General features: G+C 50.0%; 1 protein-coding gene across 3 annotated transcripts in view; it reads left to right on the forward strand.

Moving 5' to 3' along the window:
* Window positions 1-15,085, forward strand: part of DPF3 (double PHD fingers 3) — a 277,263-nt gene that overhangs the window by 186,519 nt on the left and 75,659 nt on the right. For all 3 annotated transcript variants that reach the window (XR_014780988.1, XR_014780989.1, XM_084792130.1), the window contains exon 7: window positions 9,872-10,009. Coding sequence is in view for 1 of the 3 variants with exons in the window: in XM_084792130.1 (XP_084648256.1) it covers window positions 9,872-10,009 (138 nt within the window). In the remaining 2 variants the exon portion in view is untranslated. The remainder of the gene's footprint in view (window positions 1-9,871; window positions 10,010-15,085) is intronic.

A 15,085-nucleotide genomic window follows, 5' to 3' on the forward strand; every position in this document is an offset into this window, starting at 1 on the left:
AATGAGGAAGGGGCTATGGAGGTCAGCCCAGGCACCAGGGCAGCCTGGGGCAGGAGTGACGAGCAGAAAACACATGAAACACCTTCTAGCTGTATTCTCCAAATGGTCGACGGGCCTGGATTTGAATCCTGGATTTGCCAGTTTCAGGAGTCATTTATCTTTTCCCACATTCAGGCTCCTCACCTGTAAAGCAGGACCCCTGTCTTGTGACTGGGGTAAAGCTCTGGGCAGGGATCGGACTGAGGCTGCCTGATTGTTGTACCGATGCCCTCTGGCCAGCAGCAGGTGCCGGGCGCTGTGATTTGTGCCCCAGCTGAAGGAGTTGAGCTGTGGAGAGAAAGGGCTGAGCGTCCGTGTGCCACGGGCAGACGCTGGGAATGCGATGCTTCTTGTGACTCCCAAGGCCCAGGCTTTGCCTCTTGGACACTCATCCCGTAATTGCTTTTAGTTGCTGCTTTCAGTCTCTGGCAGCCACTGGTTCAGATACCCACTGCGTGCTCCAAGTTGGGCTGATGAAAATGTGCCAGAGTCATTAAGTTATCAGTAGGGAAGGCAGCCGCTTCTCCCCGGCAGGAAGGATTCTGCTGTCGGCAGCGGCTGCGGTCGGCTTTGTTCACACAAACTGCCAGCCCCTCCTAACAACCCCCCACACCCCCCATCCAGCCCCAGAAAATGATTGGAGTAGGACTGAGGGGGATAGGAGACGTGCTGTCCCTGCTCTGGGACAACACTGATGGCATTCGTAACTCTAGCCTGGAGGTCCCATGTGGAGAACCCAGCTCTGGACCGGGAATGTGGGCAAAGCTATTTCTGCAGCTTGACAGATGGATCCGCCCCAGGGGGAAGGAGAGAGAGGGAGGCAAGCTGGACTTCCCTTGTCACAGCCATGGCTCTCCACACGCGCTGTGCCAGGAACACAAAATCCAGGTGCTTGCTTGCCAAGGTGAAAAGAAGGACCTTAGGCTGCGCGCAGATGGGGCGGACTGGTCCCAGGGGTGATGGCTGCAGAGGTGCATGACGCAGAGGAGTGGGCCCTGGGGAAGGAGACTGTGGAGGGAGGATGGGGGGGGGGGAGTTTAGCCCTCTCTGCACGCTTCAGCAATCTTGGGGCTTAGTCTGACTCCTTGCGACAGCTACTTCCAGAGTGCGATTGCTGACTTGATAAAAGGGGAGCAGATGGTGCCAATACTTTATTTTCAGAACGTTATTCTTCTCCGTACCTTCTTTTCTGCTCTACACCATTACCCCAGACTTCAGAGGAGAAACAGCTAGCTCCCTCCCCTTTGGGGTTTATTGTCTTGGCTGAGCCCCTTTTGATGGCAGTGGGTGACATGACAGCTGACGATTGACTTGAGACCATGGGTGCTCTTTCAAACCGTTCTCACGCCTTTCTTCCTTATGGCAAGGTAGGTGTGTTGTCATAGTGAGCCCCATTCCAGAGAGGGCATGTGGGTGCGCAAAGGCTTAGCACTCGACCCTAGTCAGAGTCTGAACCCACCCAGTTCAGATGTGGACTATTCAGACGTCGCTGCAGTTCCCCCATCCTCTCCAATGACCAAACTGACCAGGGCCAGAGCAGTTCATCACACTGCCACAGTGACCCGTGAACTGGCCTAGGCAGACTTCCGAGAGTTTTGACTCAGCTTCTTGGAGCTCAGGTGGATTTAAAGCTTTCAACTGGGGTCACCTACTCCCGTACCTCCACGCCCAGATTTCCAGCGCAAGATAAGATTCAGAGGGACTGGAGAGAGGGAGGTCAGTTGGTAAGGCCCCGAGTTTGATTCCCGGAACCCATAATAAGAGCTGCGTGTGGTGGTGTGCAGTTGTAACCTCAGCACTGGGGAATCTAGAGACAGGTGATCCTGGGCCCAGTGTCCAGCTAGTCAGCCCTAGAGTGAGCTTCCAGCCATTGAGAGCATATACTCAATGTGCTCGCAAGAGGCACACACACACACACACACACACACACACACACACACACACACACACGCATGGGCACATGCACCATGAGGAGCCCTTGAGGAATCTATAGGAAGTATTTCAAGATGGTGACCACAGAACATGAAATCCAGTATGAGGCTCTTTCTGATTCCTCGGATCACTGCCTATGAAGTTGGCCCTTAGCGTTTGGAGTGACTGGAAAGTAGGATTAAACGCAGGAGGTCAAACAGTGTCATTTCTAGCTTGTCTTCTTCCCATCAAAATGTAGCGCTCTTATTCCATTGCAGTTCCATCAGAATAAATCACAGAGCCTTGACTTCCTCCCTCACCCCATGATGCTGTCATTGGAAAGACTAGGTGTTAGCATTAGCAGCTTTGTTTGGAGCTCAGTGTCCTCTCCATTAACTCCAGGTTCTCCCACCTCTGCCTTTCAGGCTGCCCACCCTGGCTGCCTCCCATTAGCCTCTGACCTGCTCACAGACTCACCCTGATAAATCATTACACCCCTCTCCTCCTTAACTACAGTCCCCTTCTTCTGCCCTGCCTCCTCCTCCAGTCCTGCTGGAAGGAGTAGTCTATGAGCCTTTTTCCACGTCCTCATTTCCTGGTGCACTCCAGCCATCTGCAGCCTGGTCCTCTCCTCCCAAATGGCCCCACCAACTGGGGACCAAGGGTTCCAATGCCCGAGTCTATAGTGGGGGACATGCCTCACTCAAGGCACTGCAACGGGGCTGTGAGTTGCCGTGAGCATGTTTGCTTGTTGCACTCAGAATCCCAGCCCATGAGGAGCATGGAGGAGCACTGAGGAGCACGGAGGAGCACTGAGGAGCACAGAGGAGCTGTGGCTGGAGCCTCCGTGCTTCTTCTGTCCTGAAACTCTCCTCCTGCAGAGTATCTCTTAACTAATTTAAAAGGGGAACCCTGTGTTGCCCAGGCTCCTTCCTGTAACCACCTCCTCTGTTCTTCCTCTCCACAGTTTCCCTCAGAGTGTCTCAACACCCGTAACTTCCTGTGCCACTGTGCCCATAGGCCAGTCTTTCCATGAGGATAAAAGTCCCACAGGCTGAGCCCATTTTCTTTCTTCCTTAGATTTGATTCCAACAGCCTACCCAAGTCAGGAATCTGGGAGTCTTCCCGTCGTCCCTTAGCTGACATCCACGTGCCTGTCACAGTCAAGACCCCAGGCAGGGCACTGCGGATGAAATGTGTGTGAGTGTTCAGGGCCTGTCTCACTGGCTGCCTGTGGGACTGATGAGCACCAGAACCCCGATGCTTGGCAGGACCTCCCTGGGGAAGGGCATTAGGAACTAAGAGCTGAAGAAGGATTGGATCCTCACCAGGGCAACTGGGGGTCGGGGTGGGGAGCGTGCTAGGGAGAAGGATGTGTGGCGCCTGCGCCACTGCAGTACCGAGGCAAGGGTGAGGGACTGCGGATTTAACACACACACACACACACACACACACACACACACACACACACTAAAACAGCGGGTCCTTCGTGCTAAGAGAGCAGCAGCAGCAGCGGTGGCTTTTATTCAGTGTCCAAAGAGCCTTTCTTTTTTAAAAATATATTTTATTAATTTATTCATATTACATCTCAATTGTTATCCCATCACTTGTATCCTCCCAGTCCTCCCTCGCTCCCATTTTCCACATACTCCCCTCCCCAATGACTGTGACTGAGGGGAACCTCCTCCCCCTGTATATGCTCATAGGGTATCAAGTCTCTTCTTGGTAACCTGCTGTCCTTCCTCTGAGTGCCACCAGGCCTCCCCATCCAGGGGACATGGTCAAATATGGGGCACCAGAGTTAACCTAGAAGCAGAAAAAGTCAAATGGTATATACTCACTTATATCTGGACACTAGCCCAAGGGGTGTGTCCCATAAATGTCCTCACTTATCAGGAAAGTGGGACAGAGGAGAGGACATCCTATTGGGGCTCTAGGTGAGAGAAAGCATGGGAAAATGGGGAAATAGAAGGATCCAGAGGGTCCTAGAAACGTACAAGAAGAACCTTGACAGGTGGATCTGGGCCCAGGGGTCCTGCTCAAGACGATGGCACCAGCCAAGGACAATACATGCAGTAAATTTTGAACCTCTACCCAGATCTACCCAACGGACAGGACATTCTTCACATTTGAGTTGAGAGTGGGGTCTGACTTTCACCAAAGAGCCTTTTTATAGGCAGCAAAACAGGAATGACATGCGCAGGTAAAATCCCTCAAGAGGTGATTGCACACAGGAGGGAAAGTCCCGAGGAGGGGAGGGGTGCATTCTCAGAGCAGTAAACATGACTAGCTAACCAACATAAACATAGACACGGAAGCTGCTAAAAACAGGACATGAAACAGCAAGACAGGCAGGCAGCCCAGTCGGGCCTGGTTCCCATAAGAATGACCATGCTCCAAGGCTCGGTGATGAGGAGCAAACTGCTTAGGATATCAGCAGGAAGGTGAGGGAGGAGGGCAAGACCTGCTGCCAGATGAGGCCAGGCATGGGCAGAACACATCAGAGATGGCCATGGTAGTTGTCCCCTCATTGCATTCTTACACCCCTTTCTACCAGAAGCTATCTTGAATTCCTCCCCCATAACTCATTCCCACCTGTGAGGCCGTATTGTTTCCATCCATCAGCAAGGCAAACAGTACCCTGCCACCTTCAAAGTCAGCCTGTAAGCGGTATGCTGACATGTGAGCCAGCTTAAGTTGATCCTCTGGGTGAACCCCTCCTCTGGTCCCTCATTGTGAGGATGGAGTCAAGCCCCAGTGGCCTTTCTGGTTAGCTTCCTCAAGCCCACCCTTCTCCGTTGCTGCAGCTTTCTCAAGTGGCTCCCGGTAGGCTCGAGGTGCTGCGTGGCTATGCTGGGGAGCCCCAGGTGCAGTCTTGCTCATTGTATGCTTTCCTCCAAGGGGCTCACACTCTAGGGAGCCGTTCTCCCCCCAGCTCAAGCCATCTGCTGTTCCTCTCAGATACCCCTGGCAGGCGTGCCTGCTCACACAGCCACAGCGTGTCTCTCCTCTACAAGCACATCTCTTTTGTCAGATGGAGAACTCGGAGGAAGAGAGGGACCTGGGTCCCTTTTCTCTTCATCCTTTTGGTGTCACGGGGCTAGCATATATTCACATTTGATAAGCTCATCACTGAAGGTCTGGTAATGAAGGACAGACACTGTTCAAATGAGCCACAAACGATGAGGTTCCATTCTGAGGCACTTTAGGAAGGAGTCTGGCGTCCAGGCCGCCTCACAGAGCTGCCTGCATCTGGATCTTCAAGTGATGAATCACATGCCTTGGGGTAGGCTCCACCGCACACCCACACACTAGGAAGATAGGTAGAGCAGGTTGGTTAGAGCCAGGCTGAGATCTTCTCAAGCTTTAGTGAGTTCCAGTGATAATCTGGGTTCCCTGGTTTGATGAACAGATGGCTGGGTCGTGTCCCCGCCCCCTACTCCCCCAACCTCCATTGCTTCTGACTCAGGGGCTAGGGGTGGAGGCACCTGAGAACTTGCTTCTCTAACAAGTTCCCAGGTGATACTGGCAGTGCCGGCCTGGGAAGCACATGGTGAGAATCTGTGTTCTAGCAAAAGAATTTGTGCCCCAAGGCATCTCTGCCTACAGTGCTAAGGGAGGGTATGGATGGCCTCTATTTGTAGGCTTTAAGAGCTGTTAGTATCAGATTAGCGTGTATCTTAGAATTTCCATTGCTGTGAAGAGACACAATGACCATGGTAACTCTTATAAAGGAAAACATTTAATTGGGGCTTGTAAAGGGAACTTTTATTTGCCCGTTTCAATTGTCCGGTAGGCTCAGTGCCTCTCTCTGCTAACCTAGGCCTAGTCCTGGAAGCTTCTAGCCTCTGTACAGTCTAACCTAGGTGTAGAATGTTTTCAGCCTCTGAGACTTACTGCTTAATAAGCTCAAACCTTTTTTGTTAGTACTGCGCTCTGGGCTGGCTGGTTCAACTCAGCTGTTCTGGCTCAAACTCCTCTCCCAGCTGACTTATTCAATCTGGCTTCTCTCCTCCACCTCTGAGTTTCAATGCTCGGCCTCAAACTAACTCCAGCAATCTAGTCTAATCTCTGGGCTCCTCCTCATCCTCGCTCATTCTGCCTTCACCTTTGTTAGCTTGTTTTCTCATTCAACCTCTCTCTGTACCACTCTCTCCTCCATCTTCATTCTCTGTGTTGCTCCCTTAAGTAGCTTCTTTTCCTCTCTCTTCTCGTGAGAGTTGGTCGTATCCTATTCTGTCAAATCTCCAATTTTTCACTTTTTCTGCCACTCACACGTCACTTTCAAACATGGGTGCTTCCTTCTACAAACCAACTTTACCTTCATTGTTTGGGATTAAAGGCATGTACCGCCTAAGCTTTTCTTTACCTGATACTTGCTCTATATCAGGCTGGCCTTGAACTCAGATCTGCTGGCCTCTGTCTCCTGGATTGAAGGTGTATTTGTATTCCAGCCAGATCACACAGACCTAGAAAATCTTTGGGTGTGATCTCTTGCCAGAGCAGCCATGTTCTGAATGAAAATTCCTTTACCAGGGCTGGCTTACAGCTTCAGAGGTTTAGTGCCATTATCATCATGGTGGGAAGCATGGCAGCGTGCAGGCAGACATGGTGCTGGAGAAGGAACTGGGAGTTCTACACCATGATCCACAGACAGCAGAAGGGGAATGTGTACCATACTGTGTATAGCTTGAGCATAGGAGACCTCAAACCCCGTCATCCTACAGTGACACACTTCCTCCCCTCAGGCCACACCTCCTAAGAGTGTCATTCCCTAGGGACCAAGCATTCAAACATACGAGTTTATGGGGCCAAACCCATCCCAACAACCACAGTGTCGATAGATGGAGTAGATGCTACAGGCTTGCCTCCATTCCTGGCTCTTGTCTCCCGCACAAGTGCATCTGTGTCCGTTCATCAGCCGCTTAACAAGTGCGTTTTGTAGAATGTGCTTGTCAGCAGATGAGGCATAGCTGTGCATATCAGATAAGTCAATGGGGAAACCACTCTGAAGAGGAGACTGCAGGTGGAGTCAGAAGGACAAGTCAAGAAGTCCCAGGGGAGGAGCACCTGCTCTCATGGGCAGTAAGTTCCCATCCCCCGAGTCCCACGACAGGCTTCTAGAGTATTAGTGGGAACAACATTAGTGGGTGGCTAGTCTAAGTGACAGTTAAGATCTTGACATTCTATGATTAAGAAAAAAAAAAAAGAAAATGAAAAAAGAAAAGAAAAGGAAAGCAATGGTTGACCCGGCAGTGCATAATTGGCTCATTTGGCTCGTGGGTGGATCTGCAGAGAGCCCAGGCTGCCTTGTGCAAACATTGGAAAGACATTTATTTTGAATAGACATGCTTTCCTCATCAACAAAGTGTTTGGTGACTAAGTGGATTCATATCCAATAGCCCTGTAATTTGTTGCTTATTGACCTCAGATCATTTAAAAGGTTAAATGGAAAAAGCCACAAGCATAGAGTGTATCTCAGGGGCCTCTTTATGCCCGGCTTTCTGAGCCACATGGAACTGAGATGCAAGGTTGCAAGGTGCCATTTTAGTTTGGGGAGAGAGAGAAAAAAAAAAGAAGAAGAAGAAGAAGAAGAAGAAGAAGAAGAAGGAAGAAGAAGGAAGAAGAAGGAAGAAGAAGGAAGAAGAAGAAGAAGAAGAAGAAGAAGAAGAAGAAGAAGAAAAAGAATAAGAATAAGAATAAGAATAAGAATAAGAATAATTTATAGTTGCTAGGCCACCAGCTTGAATTTCAAACACTCATCAAGGAAGTCCAACCAATTGCTGGATTCCACAGAACAGTTTGAGAGATCAATGTTTCTCTTTGGGAGGGCCCAAACCTTAAGATGTGACCAACAAGGCTGATATCTCTTGCCCATTACTTACTATTTATTGATCTTTTTATTTATCTATTACTTTAGACTCAGTGAGATCCTTTGCAGATACTATTTATGATCTTTTAATTAACCTTCAAAGTAAGTATTATTACCTTCATTTCCAGAGAAAAGGCACAGAGAGAGGATGTGACTTGTCCAATTTCACATAGTAAAACTTTCCCATTTGTTTTTGGAAGTTGACAAAACTATAAAATTGAACCTTGATAAAGGTAATTCAAAAATTATAGCTCTACCAGTCAGAGTTGAGATGTAATATTATCAAGTTTGAGTCCAGCAGTATATCAAATGAATAATACACTCTGACACAATGGAGCATGTTCTAGGAATGCAAGAACAGTTCAGTAATAGGAAATATTAGGAAACCAACCTAATTCACCATATCCACAAGCTGGTGAAAAGCCACGTATTAGCAGCTGCTTATATGGCAGCCAATAAAACTTTCCTATAATAAGATTCTAAGACAGGAACAACAGGAACTACTTCAATTTAATAAAGGTGAAAAATTAGCTACAGAGTCATTCAGAACAGTGAAATACTAATTCCAGATTCATAAAGATAAGAGATATCCAATTCTGCCACTTGAAACTATTGTCGTGGCTATTACTCAAAATGAATTATGGTAATTAGAAGGAATCTTCCTAACTAAGGGGGAGAAGAGATGGTGTTGTTTACCCAACCCCAGGAGGACCTGAAAGGCGACGACAAGCTGTGAGAAGTCCTTACCCTTACGGTGGTCCTGTAACGGCCCTTTTCCAAATAGCGACAGTCACAGCCACTGAACTTGGACACCTGGAACTGGGCTTTGGATCTAGGTCTGATTCTGAAGTCCTGTTCTTACTCCCTCTCTGGCACTAGGGACCTGGGAGAAGGGAGAGCCCCTCAGAGCCAGTCCATCCCCTGTTGCCCCAGCAGGGTCCACTGGGCTTGGTCTACTGGGAGGACGAGAAAGATAGCGTTTGGGAATCACAGTTTCACCGTGAAGACCCCAAATCTTCTGTTCTCGGCAACTCCACCCCAAAAGTGTGAAGTCTGGGCTGAGTGTGTGAGAAAAATGGTTGGTGGTCTGCCCTCCCCCCATCCCGCCTGGCCACTTTGCCTGCTTCGCCTGTTTTTTTGCTTTCTAGGCCCTGAGCAGCCAGGGTACTGAGCGGCCCCTTTCTTCTTGCCTCTAAGATGCCATTTTAGTGTTACCAGTTGCCTTTTGTCTCAAGTTGTTCTCACTCGAGACAGGTCTGGGGTGCCAGAGGCTAATTGGAGCACTGAGGTCATGAGCTCTTGGCTACTACAGCCACCAGCATGCCTCGGTCTCACTGCGTTGGTGGTGAGAGCAGAGCACGTTTTCCTGGTAGAAACCACAGGGTGACACATGGAGCATGTTACCCAATGAAAACTGTCCTACTCCATAGAGAATCAAGCATGGGGAAGGCAGCAGGCGGGTCACTGCGGAGGAATCCAGGGGACGTGGGTTCTGGTGGCTCTCCCACTGATGTGTGGTCTATGCTTCATGACCTGAAGGGTTGGACTGGATAGGCTTTTGCTGATAGTTGAAGGTTATGATGCTAACCCCCGTTTCTGTGTGCTCATCACCATTTGAAGGCCCTCTGTGTAGGACTGGGAGTGTGGCTCAGAGATGGACCACTTGCCTAGCATACGTAGCTCCATAACAAACACATAGTGCCTGTCTAAGCACTCTGTGCTGTGCATGGTTAATGGGGTAGATCCTTGTCATCACTGCCATTTTGTCTCTAAAGCCTCGGAGGCACAGAGCTGCTCGATGACTTGCCTAAGGCCCCACAGGCAGAATGGTAGTGCTTACACAGCCATTGCCCTCTGTGCTCTTCTACTTCTTTTGAGTACATGGGCCACGTGGTTACAGTGGTGTCGGGTCTGATGGTGGGAGGTGCTTTTAAGGGGAAGCCTGGCTCTGCTGTGCACAGCTGGGGGCCGTGGCCCTGGCGTGTGAGAGATTGACCATACAAGTTGCTGACACTGCCTTTTCATCATATCTTTTCTTTTCTTCTCTAGTCTGCGGCAAGCGCTACAAGAACCGGCCGGGACTCAGCTACCACTATGCTCACACCCACCTGGCCAGTGAGGAGGGAGATGAAAGCCAAGACCAGGAGACCCGGTCCCCGCCCAACCACAGAAATGAGAACCACAGACGTGAGTCCCCGCTTGTAAGGTTGGGGAGTGAGGGGGTGGGACAGGTGGTACAGGGACAGTCTTTTTCTTTCTACTCTGGTATCTGGCAGTGACCCCTGAGGGGTCTCGGTGTTCTGCAGGAAGGTGACTCTGAAGCACAGGCAGCCACCACACCCATGGCTGAGGTCAGAGTGCACATGCTCAGCCTTGTCCCCACACAAAGGTGTGTGTGGAGGTGTCCAGCAGAAGGGGACTGCCTTGACTGGCCACTGTTCAAGCCAGAGCTGCCCATCTTTTCCCTCGGCTGGTGGGAACAACTGATGCTTGTTGGTTGGTTGCTACGGCTTTCCTGTATGGGTCATGACTTTGGGTAAGGAGCTCACCTGCCACATGGATAGGTGCGTCCCTTGGGATGACAGTAGGTTCTATAGACTCAAAGTGATCCTGCAGATCTGTGTTCCTAGTCTTTCTTTACTTCCTCAACTTCCAATTATGAAAGTGGAATCAAAGGGGGCGGGGCTTAGCATTCACCACTTGACTGGCTCTCTACCAGCCATTATGGTTTCTGGGCTGACAAAAAAACCTCAAAACAGGATGTGGTCATGGAATCTGTTGAGCTTGCCTCCAGATCTGGGTCACACTGAGATCACTGGTGGGGAGGGGTATTTGTGGACATATGGTGTGGGCTTTGCTTTCTTTATACAATTTTGTTGGTACATGTTCTTTAAAAAGCATTTTCTTTTTAGGTTTAGTTTGTTATTTCACATATATGAGCCTTTTGCTTGCATACATGTGTGTGCGCCATATGCATGTGCAGTGCCTACTGAGGTTTTAGAAGAGTGTGTTGGGTCCCCTGGGACTGAAGTGACATGATGGTCGTGAGCCACCACGTGGACGCTGGAAGGTGAACCTGGGTTCTCTGGAAGGGCAGCAAGTACTCTCAACCACTGAGCCATATCTCCAGGCCTGGTATATATTCCTAAAGTGAACCAAGAGTCTGACATTAAAAAACATCCACACTCTTAAGTTTAAAGACGACTCCTGAGTAGTGGAGTCTGTCAACGTAATGGACTGGTGCCAGATGGGCACTTTCACCAAGGCTTGGAAAGATCATGAACACACCCTTGGCCAAGATCTTTGTTTGGATTTGAGTGGTGGTTCTCTCTGGCCTACACCCCATCCGTGCTCACTGGTCATGCTACTTTCTTTATTAGTGTGCTGTGGCTGTCAGGCCAGGAGTCTTCAGCTACAGAAATTAGTTTCTCATGGTTCTGGGGGCTCAAAATCCCAAGGTTAGGGTACTGTCAGTGTTGGCTTCCTGAGCCCCTCTCCTTGCTTGTGGATGGCCGCCCTCTCCTCTCTGTGCTCATATGTCCTGGGCTCTTGTTTTTGTGTCCTCATGACTTCTTCTTATAGGTTACTAGGCAGACTGGATCAGAACCCATCCTAATAGCTAGCTGCGGGGGGGGGGGGGGGAGGGAGGGAGGGAGGGAGAGAGAGCGAGAGAGAGAGAGAGAGCGAGAGAGAGAGAGAGAGAGAGAGAGAGAGAGAGAGCGCGAGAGCGAGAGAGAGCGCATCTGTTTGTCTGTCTGTCTGTCAGTCACACTTGCATGTGCTCTCAGTTGGTCTTCACCTTATTTTGAGACCAAGTCTCTCACTGAATGTGAAATTCACTGATTTGGGGACCTGGCAGTGGAGAGCTCCAGAAGTCTCCTGTCTATCTCCCCAGTTCTGAGATTATAGGTATGTGCAGCTAATTCCATCTTTTTGGCATGAGTGCTGGCAGGGGGCGGGGAGCAGAGGAGGAGAGGAGGGAGAGCAGGGGTGGGGTGGGGTGGGGAGCAGGGATGGGGTGGGGCTGGTTCTAAATTCGGGTCCTCTTGTCTTCATGACAACTACTTTGCCAGCTAAGCTGTCTCCCCAGCTCCAATGACCTCCTTTTACATTTACCTCTTCATTTATTGTTTTATAAAGATTTGTTTTCGCTTTAAATTGTGTGTATGTGTGTGTGTGTGTGTGTGTGTGTGTGTGTGTACCCATTTGTGTGTGCATGCACACGTGAGTGCAGTGATTGTGGAGGTCAGAAGAAGGCATCAGCTCCCTGAATCTGGACCTCCAGGTGGTTGTCAGCTGCCCTATGTAAGCTCTGGAAATGGAACTAGGAACAGTCCAGCCCCCTAACCACTGAGCCATCTCTCCAGTGCTTTAGTCACTTGTCAATTTCTATCTCCAATCGAACCAAACGCCAAAGTGCTAAAGGTTAGGCTTCACTATAGGAATCAGGAGTCGGGGAAAACACACCCTGTGACATTAATTTGCTTCTAGCTTTGAGGGTTCAAGCTTCAGATGTGACAGACCCTGGTTTTCTCACCCCCTTTTGCCGTCTGGTCAGATGCTGGGAAGCAGGGCTGGAGGAATGTGGCTTCACTCTTCCTGCACCAGTCTCTACTGCACCCAGCTCTCTGCCTGTGCTTTGGGAGAGCCCTTCTTTGCTGTCAGAGAGGAGAGCCTATCTCTACCAGGGCAGCTGGCAATGCCATGCCCCTCCCCCCCCATTCCCCTCTTGTTCTCTGGTCTAAGTGTCTAGCAAGTCACAAGGAGCAGTTGCCTCCTACCAGGAAGAGGCTGGAAATGGTCTTTGGTTTTGGGTGTTATCTGGAAAGCACGGATTAGTGACCCTTAGCTGTCTTTCTCACTCCTCCGGCGCTAGCCTAGCTCTTGCTTTTCCTCGGTGCCTGGCCACTTGCCCCTGTGTGCAGGCGTCCTGTTATATAGTGTGCGGATGGCTTTTTCCTTTGTGTTGCATTTGCCCCAGTTCTCCTGTAGTGTTCCATGGTGAGCAGTGTTAGCGCATATATGTATATACATGTGCAAAGTCTTGGCAACTTGGTAAAGAGAAGGAGGCAGTCTCCTCCCCGGCCATTGCTGCAGTCCTCTCCGAGGAGATTTCTGTGACCAGCACTTGCATTCTTTGCTCTTTCTACCTGGATCTCACATGTGAAATCATCATAGGTGTCTACGTCCTCCTTACTTGGGAAATCACATGGGCATGCTTAGTAAAGAAATGGCGCCTTTCCTTTTCCAATATGGAGACATGTCCCATGCTTGTCTTCATCCATTTGCGGGCTTGTGGGTGAGCAACACACTCTAGCTCACCCTTGTCTTCCTCCCTTTCTCATCCTGCCAATGAGACACCAGCTTCTTATATGGCATCCTTTACTGACCAGAAGTGAGGAGCTGTATCTGGGCTATTCTATGTCCTGCTCATACAAAGGCAGTTCCAGAGTCCCTAGAAACACCCCTTATTTTAATTAGTTTTTTTTGTAGTATCTTCTCATAACTTAGACTCTGAGAACTCTGTGATCGGCCCTGATTTCACCCATAGGGAAGTGGGTATAGCAGACTGAAGGACAGATAAACCTGTTTTTTAGGATCCCAAGTGCAGGATTGGAATGGTCTCATGAGAGAACAGGTGAGGTTAAACCACTAGAAGATCGACTATCTTGTGCAGGAGCTTGATTGTTGCCAGCTGAAAAGATCCCATGAACAGACTCTGGGAGGAGATATATAAATGACCCCGGAACTTGAGGCAGGTATTTTTTGGAGACTTGGGATAGTTTTGGCTGTTCATCGCTGCACTTCGAGACGCTCCAGAGAGAACCGCTCGAGGGAAGGCTTCGGGGCTCTGGCTCCTGCTGAGGTTCTGGGTTCTGGTTACTCTAGGTTCCAGCAGAAGAAATCCTGCAGCTTGTGCCAGGAGAATTGTTCCTTGGAACTGATATCCTTACTGTTTTGTTGTTGTGTCCATTAATCCTCATTTCCTATTGTTTTGGTTAGTTGGGTTATAAGTGACGTATGCTTGGTTACTAAGTTGTTAATAAAATATATTGGTTAAGAAAATTGAGCCTACAGCAGATAAGCTCTTGGTGTCTGGAGAGGCCATCTCCCCCCTAGTCCCAGTTTCTCTGGACAAACCCTGAGAAGCCAGCTCCTCACCCTGGCTTCTGTGGGCCGCACACACCATTGATTTTCTTGCTGCTCCGAATGTGCGCTCTGTTTCCTCCCACATGCCCCTGGTGAAGCAGGCCCCCGCCATTTTCCCGTGAGCACTAATTGCTGGCATCAGTAATACCCGGTCATTAGCCGCTCTTACTGTTTGGGGCTTGGAGTGGGCTCCCATCCGCACTGCCCCTAAATGCCACCGGGGCTGCTGCATGGGGAACTGAATCTGACAGCTCAGCAGCATTCTGAGGGCTCAGCTCCATGGTCCTCCCTGCAGCCAGGCTCCCAGACCCAGGGAGGGAAGCAGAAGTGAATCCAGGAGGCTAATCTGCTGGCTCCCCCAGGAGAAGGTCTGGAGGCTGGCAAGTGGAAATGCTGACATTCCCTTTAGTCGAGCTGCGGGGTGACCCAAGCTGCTGCCCTGGAAAAATTGCCCCACAGATACAGTAGTGCACAGGGCCGCCAGCAACTGGTTCACACCACCCACAGCTATAGTGACCTTTTGACTTTGGGACTCCCGCTGTCCCTTGCTCCATCCCCTTCAACTGTGCCCTCCTCAGTAGGGCCCATGGCTCATCCCCCCCCCCCATCCCTGCCAGCTAGAGTCAGCACTGATCTTCCCTTCCCCCAGCCCTTGCTGCCCTGAGCTGCCAGCTCAGCAGTCAGCTTCACCCCTGCTGTCCTCCTGCCCCACCCCAGAGGATGCACTCCTGCCTCTGTCCCTCTCCCATTCTCATTTTTCTCCTGAGTGTCCATTTCTGTAATTTTTTCTATATAAGTTTGCCACCTTTGCTTGGTGCTTGAGGCTCTCTGCCTCAATGACAGATGAGTGTCTGGGAATGCTTGGACTCCGACCTTCTCTCTGGGGAGCGGTGACATTTCTAATGGGGGTCTCCCTCCCTTGGGCAGCTACACCTCTCCACAGATGAGGCTGGTGTTTTCTTTTTCCCTCAGTTTCTCTTACCACCTTTACCTCTATATAGTTATGCCTACAAATAGCTATAGTCGTCCATGGAGAAAAGAGGGCGGGGTCAGGAATGTGAGTACGCCAATTCGGAAGCTTTCTGTTGTGACTCTTTCAGAGCAACATTCAAA

This window comes from Acomys minous, assembly GCF_964271855.1.
Source record: "Acomys minous genome assembly, chromosome: 8".
Classification (NCBI taxonomy): Eukaryota; Metazoa; Chordata; class Mammalia; order Rodentia; family Muridae; genus Acomys; species Acomys minous.